The 17,952-nt window shown below is 40.0% G+C and overlaps 1 protein-coding gene across 1 annotated transcript; it reads right to left on the bottom strand.

The window, feature by feature from the left end:
- Positions 1-10,452: 10,452 nt before the first annotated feature.
- LOC108027681 (nose resistant to fluoxetine protein 6) lies at positions 10,453-14,069 on the bottom strand. The gene is made up of 8 exons (XM_017099228.3): positions 13,760-14,069; positions 13,318-13,696; positions 12,663-12,724; positions 12,291-12,600; positions 12,018-12,234; positions 11,767-11,954; positions 11,149-11,620; positions 10,453-11,083 (listed from the first exon to the last, which is right to left on the bottom strand). Exons 1-8 carry the CDS (start codon positions 14,019-14,021, stop codon positions 10,865-10,867), a joined length of 2,109 nt encoding a protein of 702 aa, XP_016954717.1. The 5' UTR covers positions 14,022-14,069; the 3' UTR covers positions 10,453-10,864.
- Between the last annotated feature and the right edge of the window lie 3,883 nt (positions 14,070-17,952).

The raw sequence follows: 17,952 nt of genomic DNA, 5'->3' as shown, positions 1-17,952 counted from the left end.
AACCCGTTTTCTCGCTCATCGGACCATAATGTAATTGCTTTGTTTAAATAAATATTTTAAGTTCACTATATGAAGTAAATTTCTTTCTTTTACAAAGTAGCTGTTTGTTTTTGTACATTTTACATTTCCTATTGTTTGAATGACAATTAGTCAAGTTGCAAAGTTCAGGAATTCAAGGTTCTCGTATTTCTTATTTATTAAACTCAAACATTTCATTTGATCATTTGTCTTCGCCCCCGAAGCTTGTATTAATTATCTTGCCTATCGTTTATCCAACGAACGAATTTTCCCAGCCTAATTTATCTTTATTTTTCGTTGCTTTGTATTGTGTGCGACACGCAACTCAGTAGGATTTTTTCAGCTGCCCCAGGGGTTTTCCATTAGATTGCGTGTGCCACGCCCATAAGTGCGTGGGAGGCGCTAGTGGAAATTAGCGGCAGCTTCCCAGCTGCTGCTGATGCGATTTTGATGTGCGAAATATTAATTATAAAACAATAATTGAATTGTGCTCTTGCTCTTGGCAGTTGAGTGAGCGTCGAAAGGTGAGCGATTTTCTCCGCCCCCCAGAAAATCCGCAGCACACACGCCAAAAGTTCATTATGCTAGACCAATTTTTCTTCGGCATCTGTTGGTATTTGCTGGAGGAAAACAAATTAGTTTGCCATGATTGCAGTTTAATAGGATACCACAGAGTTTCATAAGTGGAATTTATCAGGTGGCTAAGCGGGATATTGTTCGGGGAAAAACAAATTAATTGCTTTCATAACCATTAAAGATTTGGCACATAAAATCTAGTGATTTATTGTCTAATGCGAAACTTTACTCAAATGAGAGGGTATATTGTACAAAAATACTTAAGGTAGGTATGTGTGGTTTTCCCCAACCACTTTCCCATTTGAATGAACCTTTTTTGTTACTGCGTAAAATCTTTAAATTATTTCCCGAGCCTGCTGCTCGCATGTTTCTGTCCCCAGTCAACTATAAAAAGGCACAAGAGCGTAAATAATACAACAAGAATATATATGCACATAATAATAAATAAATATGAAAATATTGCATCAAATGGGCGACCCACTCCGCTTGAAAAGAAAACAATATACGAAATGGAAGGCCACGGGGAAAAAAAAGCAGATGAATCGAAAACAAAACAAAGTTAAACCCAATACATTAATGGTATTTGCATTTGTACTGATTTTATTTGGTTTTTATTGAATTGATAAAATCACAACGAACAGGAGAAACAAACGAGAGTCGAGGGCCAGAGTTCGAGTTGGAGTTTGGTCCTCGTCCTTGCGTGCTCCCCCCAGTTTTTCCCCCTCCACTGGCCAATTTGATATTCCGATTGCAATTTATGTTCGCCCCCAACACACACACTTTTGTATGATTACACACACACAGACAATCGGCTTACATACGTGTGTGTATCTGTGATTCTTTTCCACCCCCTGCCCCCGCCGCCAACAATTGAAGCTTTGTGTTTAAACATCTGCAATATGCTGCGTGTTCCGGGTAGCTGAAAACCCCGGAATGGGTGGAAAATGTTTTGGGATCAGACTGCAGTCGGTCCTTGGATGGTTGAGGGGGATGCCCCATTCCTCACGACTGGGAGTTCGTGTGTGTGCCTCTCCAGCGTTACAATTGTATCTCCAAATGAGATGTTGTCGTGATTCTGTTAAAAAGAAAACTTAAAAAATCTTAAATATACCTTAAAAATCAATTTAAAATTATAAAAATGTACACAGAAATTGTTTTGAGTGGATTGTTAGACCTACAATCAATATGTTCTTATTACATATTCCGAAATATTACTTTAAATTACATATTTAAAATATTTTTAATATTGGTTAATTTTAAAACATTTTTATTACAAACATATTTGGAATAATAAGAATAAAAACGATTTATTTACGTATTTTATGCAATAAGTGTCTGTTCTGTATACTTACAAGTGAATTATTAAATTTTAATTTTTAAAAAAATATACATTATAAAGTATGGAAAAAGTTGACCTTTATTATGCATAGATCTTAAAGACCCAAACCGAATTGCTATTATTACAAACATATTTGGAATAATAAGAATAAAAAGGATTTCTTTACGTATTTTATGCAATAAGTGTCTGTTCTGTATACTTAGAAGTGAATTATTAAATTTTAATTTTTTAAAAAATATACATTATAAAGTATGGAAAAAGTTGACCTTTATTATGCATAGATCTTAACGACCCAAATCGAATTGCTATTGCTATTCTCTCACGCTGTCACCTCCAGGGGTCCTTGTTCCATGCGAAACGCGTGTTTATTTGGCACCACAAATGCGTTTCCTCTCCTGCGGATGGGAGTGGGTTAAGGGTGGTTCAGTTCGGTTGGGTTTTTGGGTTGGTTTGGCTCGGCTTGGTTTGGTTTGGTTTGGTTGGGCTTGGTCTGTGGCAGCAACGTCAGCAGCGCTGCGGTTGTCGCTTAATGGAATTCCGTTCTTGCATTAAATGTGACACACAGAGAAGCTGCCAATCGGAATGCCACCCTAACCAGCCACCCACGCAGCCACCCAACCACCCAGCCACCCACAATTCCGTCCCATAGACAGTGACAGTTGCCGTTAGCAGTCACAGTTAACTGTTACAAGTTGTCCTGCGGTTTGGCTTGTTTAAGTGTTAAATTAACGTTTTAACAGTTTCGATTATTCCGCCAGTTAATTTTTAATGTTTTCCGCTCCGAAACCGAAAAAAAAACCTGGCCTGCCAGAGCGACAGGATATATTTCCTGTAATGTCCTTGGGCCATGTACATTTTCATTAGTTTAATTAAAATTTTATTCATCGTCGTGTGTGTGTGCGGACGTATATGTCCTTGGAGTTTCCTTTGCAGTTTCCTTTTCAAATTGAACCGCAAAAGTTTTTGGGTGGCAGGACAAAGGATTATTCCATCGGTCGTGTCCTGCGAGCTGCACTCGAGTTTTGGCCTCCCAGGCCGCAAAACTTTTGCCGCACGCATTCGTTTCAATTTGCCTTTGTTTTGTCCATCCTTGGCCAGCTTCCGGCTGCTCCTTGGCAGCATGTCCTGCTGGCCATTGACAGGCTTCAAACCACACATTTGCCCATCCGCCCCTCCTTTTACATATCCTTTTGTGGCTAGTTTTATAAGGACCAGGGTAGGAGCGAAACTAAAAATAAATGTTGCTCGAACGCATGGCCACAGAAATTATTGCGGTTTCCATCGAACAGCGAAGGAGGGTTTGGGAAAAGTCCAAAGGACATTAAACATGGATGTTGGCCTTGGCGAAATATGGCAGTGGGAAAGGGAAAGGAAAATATTGGATGGGAGGAATTATCGCATTAGAACTTGTGGTCGTCGCCATTAAGCCGCTTAAAACTTTTATAAATCAAAGAGGATTGCTAGCTCACAGAGTTTTGTTGAGATATGTTTCTTAAAAATATAAAATTCAATTAGGGAAACTACTTAGCAAAGGGGTATATTGTGTTTGTACTACGATGGCTTTCAGAATGGGAACACAAACCTGCATTTCAAGGCTTCATAACTTGAGTAATTGGACGCCGATTTTTTCGGGGGATACCTCCATGAATTTGTCATTTAATTCTTCAATATTCTACATTAAATGGATTTCAAAGTGATAACAAAAGACTGCACTTCTCTGTGCCATAACTTGCGTTATATTGATTTAGACGAGGTATACCTCTATGAGTTTGTGGTTGAATTTGTAACAATCTACATTAAAACTTTTCTTTAATGCGACAGTCAAGTTTCTAAGTTATTTTTATTTTTGAATAATCCGTAGAGGGCCTTCAAAGTGGGAATACAAAACTTAATATTGGTATTCATAACTAGAGTTATAAGTCTGAAAGGGAAATTTAGTTTGAAAGATTTTCTTGAAATGGTGCTTTACTTTTTTGTTAATACTACTCACTGCTTTTAACTAAAAGAAATCATGACTAAGCTATTTGTAATAGCGACTCTTTCCTTACCCATCTAATTCCAAATCAGTTCTTAGCCACACCATTTACCATAAAGATCTCATCACAATCTGCCCCTTATCCATCTCCGCAGGACATGATTGTTAAGGACACTGACCCTCTCGAGATAAATGATTCCGATGATGGAATCTGAACGGACTTACCTACCCGCATCACCAGCCTAATTAACTCATTAGACATTGTCAAAGAAAAGGAAAAAACCTCTGATCCTGAAGGACAAAAAAAACCGGGATTTGGGTGAAATGTTAAATGGGCAACATTTACACATTCGTTATCCAGGACCGGACCCAATTTGTTGACAAACAAATTACACGAAGGATTTGCTGCAAATTACGCGCAATTTTTCTACACTTTTCTTTCAAATCCGGATCTGGACAAACAAAGGATCCCTCCGAGTTGAGAGTCTTTCGGGATGTGTACATATGTCCTGTGAAATTTAATTTAATCAAAGGCCCAACTAGGGTGGCCATCAAAAAAGGGGGTTCAGCCAGCACAAATCAATCTCAGCGTTGCAGGCAAGAAAATCCCCAAAAGGCAGATTCTCCTTCAGTTAAAGGACGCAAAAAAAAGGACTGAGGGCGTGCCCCAGCAGGAATTGATTAAAGCGGAAAAGGGGGCCGATGTGCGTTCGGCACAATGCAGGCCAGTGTCCTGTCGTCCTGCGTCTTGCGTCCTTTTTTACGTTCCTGATTGTCTGACCGTAACTTGTTTGCTCGCCTTTAATTTCATTTGCGCGCAGCATTTCCCAAAGTCCTTCGCCGTCTTCGATTCCCGGACTCCGTGCCCCTTTGTCCTTTTGCAGGACCTCCCCTTTTCTGTACCACTTCTAGTTCGCCTTTCATTTACATGCTTGAATTGTCATTGTAGCGTTTAGCAATTTTATTGTCCTGTAGTGGGTGGCTTTCTGTCTGGTCTTCCCTTGGCCCGTTCCCCCCTTTTTTGCCCTGTGATTTATGCGCATATGCTAAGCATGGTCGGGGATTTCGAACCCCCCCTCAACTGCTGGCGAACTTTGACCCTGGGCCAAGGGTTGCCCAGATAAAACGGATTTTTTTCTTTTGATTTGGCAAGGGTTTGACGCCTTTGCCGAAGAGAAATGGAACTTTAATTTGCCACAGCCGATTGAATTAGGCCAGGATGGCAGTGGGAGATAGCTCGTAACTTAGGGGAAGAAACTACAGATGGGTCCTGTTTAAATGGGAAAGCTGGGAATGGTGATCATATATCTTTAACCTGCTTTGGATGTATTTTGGGGGGCTTTGAAAGCAAAAAGCGCACTCAAGTTTGGTTTATTTTGGTACTCACTATGTAATTAGTATAAAAAAAAGTGGATTTTTGTCTAGGTTTGGTTAGTACATAAGGTAATTTTTAAAAAAGATTCTCGTACTAATTATTTTACTACATTTTTCTTAGGAAAATATTATAAATGTTAACAAAAATTAAAAAAAATACGTTTTGTTTTGTTGCTTAAATCCGTGATAAAATATAAACAATAAAATAATATGAAAGTAAAAAGGTCGTAAATTTAGTTGGACTTTCAAAGAGCTTTTTTATTGTTTTCTATATTTTACTTCTATGGATTTCAGCACTTGTTTCTAAACCACAAAACTCCCCTTGATTTCGAGTTTTTTCAAACGCTCCCCAGAGCAGGACAATCAAGCGGAACTCGAAGAGACTCCCCAAATCGGAGTACGGGATGGATTTGGGGGCTACGGGTGCACTTGCATAGATAGCTCAGCTCCACACACATTAACCATATCTATTAAGGGGGGAGTGAGGCGACAGGCGACAATGGGCGACCCTTCAGACAGCGGATAATAAATGGCGTCGCGCCAGTTTCCTTCCCGTAAAGCACACCAAAAAAATACACTTTTATATAGAAATAGAAGAAGGACTTGCCGTATCCAAGAGCTAAGAAAGGTTCGTGTCTAGTTCTCGGGGGAGTGGCGGAAATAGCACCTGGGTCCACTCTCGAGGCGGGCACGCCACATAAATTCCAATGGTTCGCTTGCTTTCGGGCTTACAAGTTTGGCAAATTTGTGAAAATTACTTTTTGTTTATTGTGCTGAAAGCAGACGGGAAGGCGCTAAGCCCGGAGCTGAGGCCAAGGAAGTGAAGAGTCCTGCAGGAGGACCTGCCCCGCCCCTTAATCCTGGCCATTAACATTGAGTTGTTCTCCTTGTGGTTTTCCTTTTATATCGTGGCTCCTGGCCTTGTTGTTTTAATAATTTGTTCCTTAAAGCTCCACCTACACATGGCTCGTAAGTATCCCCAGTGCGTTGTCCTTGCTCGTTTTCTTTTTTTTTTTTTTGTTTTTTGGTTAGGGGAAACAATTGTTGTTTTCACACCATAATCATAAAAGGTACAAGCATAATTATTATTTTTATGTCTCTGCCACTTATTGTAAAGCAGCAAATTGCCTGACCACACATAAAATGGTGCGCTGGCAGGATCCTACGTGGGAGTCGTCCTTTATGATGAGCCAGACCTTTGCCGGCGAAACACTGAGTCGGCGAGAGTTTGGGCCTGGGCAGTACACAGTTATACGGATGGGGAGTGGCAAGTTGGCTGGGAAAAATTGTAATTTTGGTCCTGTCCTCGCTGGCTAACTAATGTCCTCGCTCGACGCTTCCTGCGCTCAGTTAGTGAATATTTATGATTGCCAGCCGGAGGGGAAGCGGAAGTACACGAGAGCATCCTGCAGAACTCTTTCCTTTTCTTTGTCTCGTATTCCTCAGGCTTTATTTTCGGCCAGTTCTTAGTTCTTCTGAGAGGTTTATGGCAGAACTAAATTATAAAAGATATGAATGAGGCAACTATGCTGGTAGCCTTCATTTTCGCTAGAATGGCGATGAGAAAACTAATTTCGACTTAATAATGAACGGAGATGCTGTGCAAATAAAATACCTACAATGGTATTGCTTATAAGAATAATTTTAAAGTTCGTGGCAATAGATAATAGAAATTTATATTTAATTATCTTTCAATAATTGAAATATTTAAAGAGTGGTATTAAGACTTTTAAAAAAGTTCTTAGTTCTTAGTTGTTGGACTTTACTCATAAACTACCCCCAATAAAAGCGAATAACATTGCTTAAAAAGCTCTTACCACTCGCAGAATAAACAAACTGCGCATTCTTTTCGCCACCAACCCCGAAGCCATCAAGACTATATCTCCACCCCAGATTGGGGCTTAGGAAGTCATTCAATTGTGCAGGTAAATGGACTGCAAGCGACAGTCCAAGACCTCCGACCCCAGTCAGAGCCATAAAAAAGGGTTAAAAGTCCAGAAATGTTTCACATACAATTGCACAAACATCGCAGCCAAAAAAAACCATACCCCTTCAATGAAAAAAAAATAAAGAAAATAGCCGAAAAAACGAAAGAACGCAAAAAAGGTTGCCCCGCCGTGGTCAGACTTAATCACTTTTATCCGGACAGGCCTTCGATGATTCGTAATCCTTTTAAATGCCCCTCGCGGGCAGATTTATTAGCTGCACGTGATAGTGGTCTCCTTCGACAGGGGAAAAAATGGCCACGAAAATCATCAAAATCCACGCCCCGAGCTCTCTTAATGCTAATTTATGGGCGGGCTGGGTTCGCATGAGGAGCCCAACTTATTCATGAGCTGCCTGAAATATGCTCTCCATTTAAATGTGTGTATATAAGTGTATATTTCCTTTCGGTGCATTTGCAAATCGTTGGGGGAATTATAAACTTTGGCTGGGGTGAGCGCAGCGTCAGCGGAAAAACCATTTTAATTAGTAAAAATCCCCACCCGCCAACGTTTTGTATACGTAATATTTATTCTGGCATGGTCGAATATTTTATGCGAACTGGTTTTGACCCGATATAAGAGAAATTCAAATTTTACCAACACAGGAAAATTAATTTAATGCCAAAACAAAAATATTTAAATTGCTAAACATTAACGAGCCATTTTGGAAATAATTTCATTAAAATATCTCTCAAAATTGTACAATGCATAAAGAAAAGCTTAACATTTAATTTTAAAAAAGCTTTTAAAATTGTAATAAAAAAAAAAAAACAATATTAACAATTCAAAGGGTAGATACTTGATATAGTTACAAATTGAAAGCATCACAATTTCCCATGAGAAAATAGATAAAAACATTTCCCATCTGTAAAAGCTAATAATTTTCCCCAAAATTTTCATTATTACATAGCCCCACCGAAATTCGATAGATAAAAAAGAGTAAGATGGCAAAAAATTTGGCAAAATTATGGCAAAACTTTTCAACAGTTTTGGAACAATAAAAAGCAAATGGCGCTGGATAGAACTTGCAGCAGGTCTGCCACACCCCCCGCTCCGCACGCCCACCATTTTGTGTATGGAGGGAACCGCACATTAGTAGTTAGTGCAAGCAGGCGGTGTTCTAACTTTTGAATAAATACAATAAGAGGTGGAGGTTCTCCCCGGGCGCCACTTTAGACAATGAAGCGTATAATGCTAAATATCGCTGTGGCAACCGCATCCAGCTGTCGTCCTTCGTGCCTCGTCCTGCGTCCTGCCCCCGTTTATGGTGTTATGGTGTCTCTACCACCAACTATCCTGAATAATTTTGTGCGCTGCGCGGTTTGGCAACAATTGCTTTCATTATGGAACATTTTTTGTTCGACTGGAGATGGGAGATGGGTAATGGGGATGGGGATGGGGATGCGGATGAGGATGGGTAATGGGGCTGGTGACTTGGGGCTGGGCTGGAAAGCGGTCGACTCCACCTTGGGAAACCCCTTGATGTTGTTACATCTACTCCTGCTGCTGCGGTTTCCGCTCGCCCGTTGTTTGTGCTTGTGTACTCTGTATTTTGTATCCTGCGGCCGCAGATACATTATCCGAAATTTGCATAAAATAAATAAATTAAATATGCCAGACATGCGGTGCGCCGTTGGTCGCCAGGAACAGCCAGAGCTGTTGGCCTGGCCAAGCACACTGGGAGGAAATTCGATTTAATTTGAAAAATATTTAGCTGATTTATTGAGGTCAAATAAGTACTATCTTAGGCTCAAATTAGTTCAGAAACGGTTTATAATAAATATTTCTTAATGAAAATCTATATTATGTTTTCTTAAAAACACAATATTATTAAAGTTTTACATTTGTTATTTAGATACATTTAGAATAAACTATTTTTTTACAGGAAGAAATATTTTTTTAAGAAACATGTATTTAAACAGTTAAGTAATCTTAAGAATTCTTTATTGCAATACATTTATTTGTATCTAATATTTCTTTATAATCCATTAATTAAAGGCAAAGTTAAATATTTTAATTTTCCAAATCCCTGCGATTTTTCCCAGTGCCTCTGATCTTGCTTCATTCCTTCACTTGGGCGTTCAAAGTTTTCATTTTATTATCACGCAGAACTAGAGAGCGGGTGGCGAAACGGGTGCCCCAAAAGGAGGGCTATTTCCAGGGGGAGTATTTCGCGGGGAAAGCAGGGATACTGGCCCATCGAACAGCTGCAGCATTTTTGAAGTTGTCCAGGAGTCCGGGATGCCGGGCTGCCGGGCTGCCGGGCTGCCGGGTTGTCGGTCCTCGAAACGTGGCAAAAAGGCAGCCAGGATGCGCTACGTTGCGTTTGCTTGTCATGCTCCGTTGCGTGATTTTTGTCCACCCCCTGTCCTGGGCCACCCACCACCCCATCCCTTATAGCCCCCACCCACTGGGATGCTTCATGCACGAGTTGTTGTCCTGGCTGCTGCTTTTTGGCATCCGCTGCCCCATAGAGCACATGGCTCTGGTCTGCGGCATTAACTTCATGCCGCTTCATTTTGTTGGCCATCTTTTTTTCTCCTCCGCTTTTTTGAAGCTTTAGCTCCCCGAAATGGCCGCTGGAAAATTGGTTCGTTTGGTCGCCAAAGGCACTTAAATTTCCCTTCAGCGGCATTTGTTTTTCCTACTCCTCCTGTTTTTGGCCCGTTGATGTTGATGAGGATGGTGTTTTGGCGGTGGGTTTGTTGTAGTTCAATTTGTGCGCTGCGGTTTAATGAAATTTAGTTGTTAGTTGCTGCACGTTTAGCTTTGCATAGATGTCCGCCCCCCCAGGATGGATGGCGGCATGGCGAGCACCCGAAAAACCCAACGACCAATTTTCAAACGGATGGGCGGTCCACGGGGCGTATACGTGATGTGGAATTTGTGTATGTTAAAGGGTAATTGTTGTGGGAAATGGGTCTACTGTGAAGATGTAGCCTTGTGGAGCGGGGGTAAAATTGGTCAGAGTTTACTCATTTCGGGCTGATTGAAAGGATTGTGATATATGAGTGGGGCACATGGTTCATACGTGATGTGGGCCTAAAATTAGTGGGAGAACATTTTCGAGCATAAGGATAAAAGCCACGTAAATATAAATATTTATTTTAGTTAATTAACTCTAATAACAGATATCTTACAATCTTTTGAGACTTAAAACTATAAACTTATAAATAGGTCATGCTTACATTTAAATTACACAAGCTTGTATGTATATACTGGCATACTCATGATAATTCAACTTCATCAAATATGTATAATAAGTGAGGCTTGAACATATTCATGAATAAACAAGTAGGCAACTAAATAATAAATGAGGAAGTTGTGAATTAAGTGCCGGATATGTTTTTTGCAAAACGGTCATCTTAAAAGTTATTTAATGCTTTGTTCGACTTTTGTTTTGCATACTTTCGGGGATTTTCTTTTCTGGCATTTACTTTCATTTTTTAAATTCTTATAAACAAAAAATTAAAATCTGGTTCAAGAAATCAATTCACAGTCCATTATCACAATAGAATTAAAATCGTTAGCTGGCAATTCAACTTAATTGATAAATATGTACAACATTTAAAACTTAACAATAAATAAATTCATTTCTTAGGGGTTGACCAAATTCTGGCGGGAAATGCTAGTTGCTTGCAGTTCTTCCACGGGCTCAGTTGATGTTTCTACTGGAGGAACTTTGGAACTAGCCTCGATTTTTTGGCGTTTTTTGAGCAATTCCATCTCAAGGCGACCAAGAGGAACCTCAACAAATAGATGCATAAACAAGGCCACAAACATAGTGATACCGAAGTCTGACCAGAAGCGAAGCATCTGTAAAGATAAACCATATATATTATTTTTATAATTGAAGTAAAGAATTCTCTTGATCAACTTACAGCATCGTAGTCCGAGAAATGAAGACTGTTTTTGATGCGAGCTATGTGAACAGTCTCTACAAGGAGATGCCAAATATAAAGACAGTAGGACAACTTGGATAGGGGTTGCCAGAAGGACCAGCTTAGCAGGTCATTAACAATAGGAGCCAATCCATTTTGACAAGCCCAAATGAGCCAACATAAAGCCAAGGGCCAGGCAATACGACTGCAACACAGATAGAAAGCCCCAGCCAGTGGGGAAATATCACCCATCCCGTCCTGGGTGTAAGGATAGACGGCGAAGATTACAGTGGCCAGAAGGGAAAGGGACAGGATCCACAGCGCCAAAGTCAACCACTTTGGCAGGTTGGTCTTCCTTCCACTTTGGTGGTGCAGAAAGTATCCAAAAAGCAGTCCAATCAACCAAGGAGTGGCTCTGGCATGGGTGGTATAATAGATCAACCGCATTTCGGGACTATCAGCACCTAGGTTTCTGTAAAATATGAGTGTCATTTAATTAAATATTAAAATATATATTAATTTAAACGGTTTAATAAAAAGTAGCCAACGGATAGTATGTAAAAACAAATATTGTAAAGTTCGAGTTCCAAAAAATTATCTAATTTTTGATTAACTTACCCATGGCGGTCGAATACTCGAAGATTGCGTAGCATGACTATACTGAATACACAACCGAAGAGTAGAAGAATCAGAAGGACAATGCCCCCGACAGCCTTTTTGCCCCATTTATATAGAGCAATCAGAAGAAGGGGCGAAATGATATAGAGCTGCATATCGACAGCCAGATACCAGGAATGGCCTAAGCACTGTAAGATACAGATACATAATACATATATGGGATGGCTTAATGGCCTATATGAAAGACTTACCATCTTACCAGGGGCCGCATAGTTTTGCACATAGAGCAGAGTGGCCCACCAGGTTTCGCTGCAGAGTTCCGAGGAGCTGGTGAACTGCTTCCACAAAGGACCGCTGTCCAATCGGGGAAAAAGGGTCATAAAGATGAGGACTGCCAGAGCCAAGACGGGTGTTAGTCTCACAAGACGATGCAGATACATCAGTGGCACGTTCAGACAACCTTTGGTACTATAGATTATATAAAATTACTAATAAACCATAGATTGGTAGCACTCCCAGCTCACCGATCCATCTCCCGCAGAGTGGTCAAAACCAGGAGCAGTCCACTGAGCAGGAAAAAGGTGTCCACAGAAGTGGAACCGCTCTGAAGGACCATGGAGAAAGGGGTCTGAGCCCAGGCCACGATCTCATATGCGTTTATATTGGGCGCCAATAGCAGGTACATATACCCATGGCCAAGTATAATCCAGATGATGGTGAGGCAACGAATGCCATTAAGAGAGGGAATCACACGCGGCGAAGGGGTGCTCGAGGTCTTCAATAACTGGGGTACGTTCTTGCGAAGAGAGAAGGAGCCCAAAAGCTTACTTGGAACTGTGGAATAAATAATAAGATATAAGAATATCACATTTAAATAATATTTTAGTTTATTTTACCTTCGGCATAGTCCAGTATGGTGGCCAGGAGAACCAACGTGCACAACAAGATTAGTATAGATCTGTGGAATTAAAAAAATATGTATGTAATATCTTATATTTGGCTAACCTTAATATTAAACAAAAGTTAAAAAATAATTAAAGATTAATATAAAAATTATATTGTTATAATATAATACATATAACACACTAAAAAATACCATTTTAGCAATAATTGGGCACTCAGGTGCCAAAAAAGAAGTACAGATAAAGTCAGCAAAAAACAAGAGAAATATAAAGCAAAGTACAAAGTGCAAAGTAAAAAGTGTTTAAAGAAATGTGACCGTTTTCAATGGATTTTAGTACTTTGATTATTATAGTGTTCTGTAAATGTTATCAATATAAAATTTTTATAAACTTATATAACTTATATAATGATCAATTAATTGTTTAACAAAATAACGATTTTTTATCATCAGGTTCGGCATTAGCTTGTAGTTTATAGTTTATAGATAGATCGCCATTGGCATTCAAAACAAGTCCAAGCGCACACAACCAGTCATTCCAGTGCACATTGCGTAAGTTGCGAGCAAACAAAGGCTGGTAGATATGATCTCTCACCGTCTCTCTACCCACAACCATTATTTTCTTAATGAGCTACCCCGTTGTTACTTACACAGCAAGCCAGTCCAACCCGCCCATGGGGTTTTCATGGGCCAAGGAGCAGTCCTTTTCCTGCACCAAAGTAGCCCCCGTTGAGTTTTGGCCAAACATATCCTGCAGATGTCCATGAAGCCAACGACTGAGTTGGGCGGCACTGCAGGACGAGGGTAAACAGGTGCCAATGCTCAAGGTAAGGGCATCTGCACCCTCTGAGTCCAAGAGCAGACTCTCAAACTGTAGATGACTCAGACAGTACTTGGCTCCAGTGTCGATGGTGACACTACTTCCTAGACTTTTACTAAGATCCAAACTGAGGCAGGATTCGTAGTTGCCCATGTCCATGAAGTGACCATAGAGCAGGCCTTGCGGGAACTTTCCCCAGGCATCCAGAACTGCAATGTATGGCAGGGAAAGTAAGTATGGGTTACCTATTTAAATTACGCATATAATCTCACCTCGCAGAGCTGGCAAGGATTTGGCCTCCGCTCCTCTTAGGAGAACCCGAACCTCTGCCAAACAATTTGCCTCCGACGCAGTCAAAGATTGGTTGTCCTTCGGGGCCTGCTGCAGAACCTGATAGCCAAAGTTGCTAGCCTGCATCCAGGTTAGCAGATCATTTGAGCTGTAGCCACTGGCAGCAGGTAGTCCTAGCCCCAGGATCAGGATCACCCGGATAAAGAGCGATGAGCTCGAGCAGCTTGGTTGCTTGAATACCATTTTTCTGTGTGCGACGGCCGTGACGCTGCGAGTGATATTTATACCGGGCTAGTAAGACTCTTACTGCGGCCCATACGCCGGCTGATATGGCTTTTTCTAATCACTTCGGCGGAGCTCTCTTAGCTGCAGCAGTCACTCTCTATCTGGCGCCCCTCTAAACGGGGCCCTACTTCACAGGGTATCCGGCTGGTCTAACCCATTCGCGTGCTGTTACTACCTGTTTGTTGATATCTCCGTAACGTGCGATCGCAAACAAATCGGTTCAATGACCGATACAGCAGCCAAATTAGATTCAATGCCATGCATGATGGGGGATGTCCGTTGCGATGACGCTGACTTTTAGCTACTACAGATCACCTATTAACTTTTTATCAATACTCCGTGTTTAATTGCAGCATCACGTAAGCAGTGGAGTGTATCTTTAGAAGTGCGACCTGGGAACTCCCCCAATCCATTCACAATTGGGCCAATTACGTCAGTTTGTTTTATAAATTTCACAATTGGGTCAATAACCGATAGCGGCTTCTGGCGAAAAGATCTGTTGGCATTACAGATAAGTTAGCACTACAAATAATATCAATAAGTTCGTCACTAGCTCAATCGGTCTTGCTAAAGGGGCTGCTCACCTTGGCAATCTACTTGCTGTTTGTAATAGTTCGGCGGTCATGGCGGGGTCGTTGAATCCACTGCCCTTGGAAAGGGCGATACGACGAAACTAACGCATCTGGTTTTGTTTCACGGCAGGTATTATTGCGCAATAATAGCCACATTTATCAATATGCGATTCAAAATGGTGAGTATTTTTAAGTCAGTCAAACAGTGTGGGTATTCCCAAGCGCTTCGAATTGTGAATCCGCTAAATAATACAAAAAAGCGAGTATGAGGCCGAACACTTTCACTGCTGGATCTTTAAATGCTCTTGTCACGCATTTTGCCAAAAAAATTAAGTTTTGGGCCTCGACGGAATGATACCTGGTTTTTATAGTATATCAAAAAAAAACAAATTAACATTTTTTTAATGTTTATTAATTCGTTTTGAATTTATTGAATCAAAATACCTGTTGAAAATTAAATACGACTTTGAGAAGATTAGGTTCAGGAACTTTTCATACTTTTTACATGTTTACATTTATTATTTGAGTTAACGAAGCAGTTAGTTGATAAAATTACTCTGTGACTTCATAACCATTACATTGTTTTTAATACTTATCAAAAGCAAACAATGACAAATTTCCAATTTTTGTAGTAATCTGAGATAATTTCAAGTGGCTGTTGGCAAATATTTACCTATGTTTGTACACTTTATTTACCATAGTACAAATAAGCATTACTTAAACTAAAATATACCCGTTTAGTCAATGAAATATGTTAAATTATATATGTGTGTATATGGTCATTAGGGTGGACCTTAGTTGTATAAAAGAATTTTTTCATGTTTCTAGCTCATTTTATTTGTCATGTTTATAAGAACTTATTCGATTGCCTAAACATTCAAATACGCAGTATTTAAATAACCTAACATTGTACTTTTATTACCAACTTACATGAGCTATCCACTTTATTTTAAGGACTAAAAATATACTTTTAATTCCACTCCAAAGTTCCAACTCCCGTAAACTTTCAAATCACTTTCCCCAATAATTTTAACTGGATTATCAGAACATTAAAAATTTAATTAAATTTCCCTATCAGCGCGTGTAATTAAAACAACTTTAGCCGGGAAAGTTGCACAGCCAAACCGCAAAACAGTTTTCGGAAAAGACATAAACGTAATAGTAACTACGTTAATCCGACAGCTGAAAATCCTGGCACTGAAAATCCCTGGAAAACCATTTAACTCTTGCCTTGCGCTAAGTACAATGTAAACCGTTTGCCACATTCCACAAAAGCACAAACACACATTTAAGCCAGGAAAACCCAGAGACAAAACAAGAACTAGGGGTGAAATGAGGGGGTAGGTGGAAAGTAGTTAGAGGGGGTGGCAAGCTAGCCGAATTTCGACACATGTTGCCGCAATAAAAATGTCAACACACACATAAAACATCTTCTAAAATGGCATTTGCAGAAGGCAGCGAATTCCGAAGGACCAACCGGGAAAAAATGCGAATATTTTTGAAGCATAATAAATGGAGCTCAGCGTGGGAAAGCGTCGTATGGGGGGGGAAAACTGAGCTCGGGAAATCCCCATCCACACGTGCTTAAAGCTCAGACTCACACACATGCCGGCCATTAAACACGCATTCTTTGGCCATAGAAATTTATAGACCAGAAAGGCAAGACGACAGTGAAAGTGTGAGAGCGAGTAAAAGAAGGGAAAGCAGGGGGATTGGAATGGCCATGGGAATGGGATGGAAAAGGGCTGGGAGTGGGTGGTGCGAAATGTGTCGCGCAACGAGTCGCGAGTTCTACTTTCACTCTCGCCGGCACTTTCATTCAAGGACATGGAGCAGACAGGACCGCGCCAGACACTAATGGCAAGCTCCGAAACCGAAACTGATAAAAGGAATATCTTGCTATGCCCTTACTAAAGGAATTACTGGTTTTGTTTTTTAATTAAAAAATGTAAATAGATTAAAAATAAAATAATTATAATTATAATTATATTTTTTAAAAAGTGTATATATTAAGAGTTATTTATGTAATAATATCATTTTTAAAAAGTGTAATAGTGTTTGTATTGATTCTAAAACCAAACGACATCTTTTTGCAGCATACTTTTGGGCATATTCTTTAGTAATTTTTTAGATCCAATAATTTTTTGTTTCTCCCGACAATATTCTTTAAAAAACTGCCGAAATTTTATCAACAAAATTTGGAAATCCTAGATCAATAGGATAACTTTTATCTTTTATATAATAAATAATAATAATATATCTTAAAACTCAAGTATAATTATAATTTTTAGTGTATTCCCGAAAGCATGTTTTTCTATTCTTTTGTAATCAATTCCTTTTTTTTTGGACAGCCAACATATTTTTAGTTTGTCAGCCGAACACTCCCACTCCTTCTCCAATAAAATCCTGAACTGAATTTAAAGGAGACGCCAGAAAAAAGCTAGTCTGCGGGGGCGTTTCGCCTTTAATGAGATAATCTGCGCCACTCGTCGTTATTCTACGTAATTGAAGGTTCACTTGCAGACAAGGCCCCTCTTGATTACCAAAAGTGTGGGGAGTACGGGGTTTTGGGGTCTGAGGCCGGGGATGTTGGCAACTGGCCGTAATGATAGTGGTGGGCCTGCAGCCTGTACGTGCGTGTAACTTTCTGGGGGGGATGCTAGATGTTCCTCTGCCCCAGCCACCGTCCTCCATCTTGTCTGCATTTTTCGGTGGAGCTTCCTGGGATGGTAATCTGCAATAAATGAGGCATGTTGGAAGATTTATTTGATTGCTTTATTTAATATTTTAGAGAAGGCAGATGTTTCGCTACCCTCCCAGCGGGTTGGAGTGGATTCTTAGGGGGGCTTTATTTTTCGGAGACGGTGTGACTTTAGAGCTGCCGTTGAGTGGCTGACTGTGAATTATGACGGATATAATGAACAATATACGCATCTGGGGGCAGGAATGCCAAAAGGTAAACTGAGCAAAGGTGAAAAGCATTTCGAGTGTGTGCTGACGGCAAATGATATATGATTTGGATATGAAAATTCTATAGACAATAAGTTATGGCATGTGTGAAGTAGGGTAGGAAAATGGTGTGAAGCATTTCATTTATGAGTGAGAAAGGTGGCAGGTATACACAAATTAATATTTATTTTTGAAAAATAAAACCTCATTTAAGGCAAATATAAAATAGCATATATAAAACACATTGTTTCCCATTTCTTCTTGTAAAACTTAAGTTATAAATGTTCTTAAAGCGCTGACTGTATATTATAATATCCGTTACAGCTTTGAATGCTTGGACATTTTAAACCTATTCTTAGCATTTCGAG

The sequence above is a fragment of the Drosophila biarmipes genome, chromosome 2L, assembly GCF_025231255.1.
Source record: "Drosophila biarmipes strain raj3 chromosome 2L, RU_DBia_V1.1, whole genome shotgun sequence".
Classification (NCBI taxonomy): domain Eukaryota; kingdom Metazoa; phylum Arthropoda; class Insecta; order Diptera; family Drosophilidae; genus Drosophila; species Drosophila biarmipes.
The sequence above is the reverse complement of the archived record's forward strand: the minus strand, read 5'-3'. Positions and strand labels throughout refer to the sequence as shown.

Coding starts and splice junctions, on each gene's coding strand:
- LOC108027681 (XM_017099228.3), bottom strand. CDS start 14,021: ATGGTATTCAAGCAACCAAGCTGCTCGAGCTCATCGCTCTTTATCCGG. Junction 13,697..13,759: donor ATCCTTGCCAGCTCTGCGAG/GTGAGATTATAT, acceptor CATACATTGCAG/TTCTGGATGCCTGGGGAAAG. Junction 12,235..12,290: donor ACTCTGCGGGAGATGGATCG/GTGAGCTGGGAG, acceptor TATAATCTATAG/TACCAAAGGTTGTCTGAACG.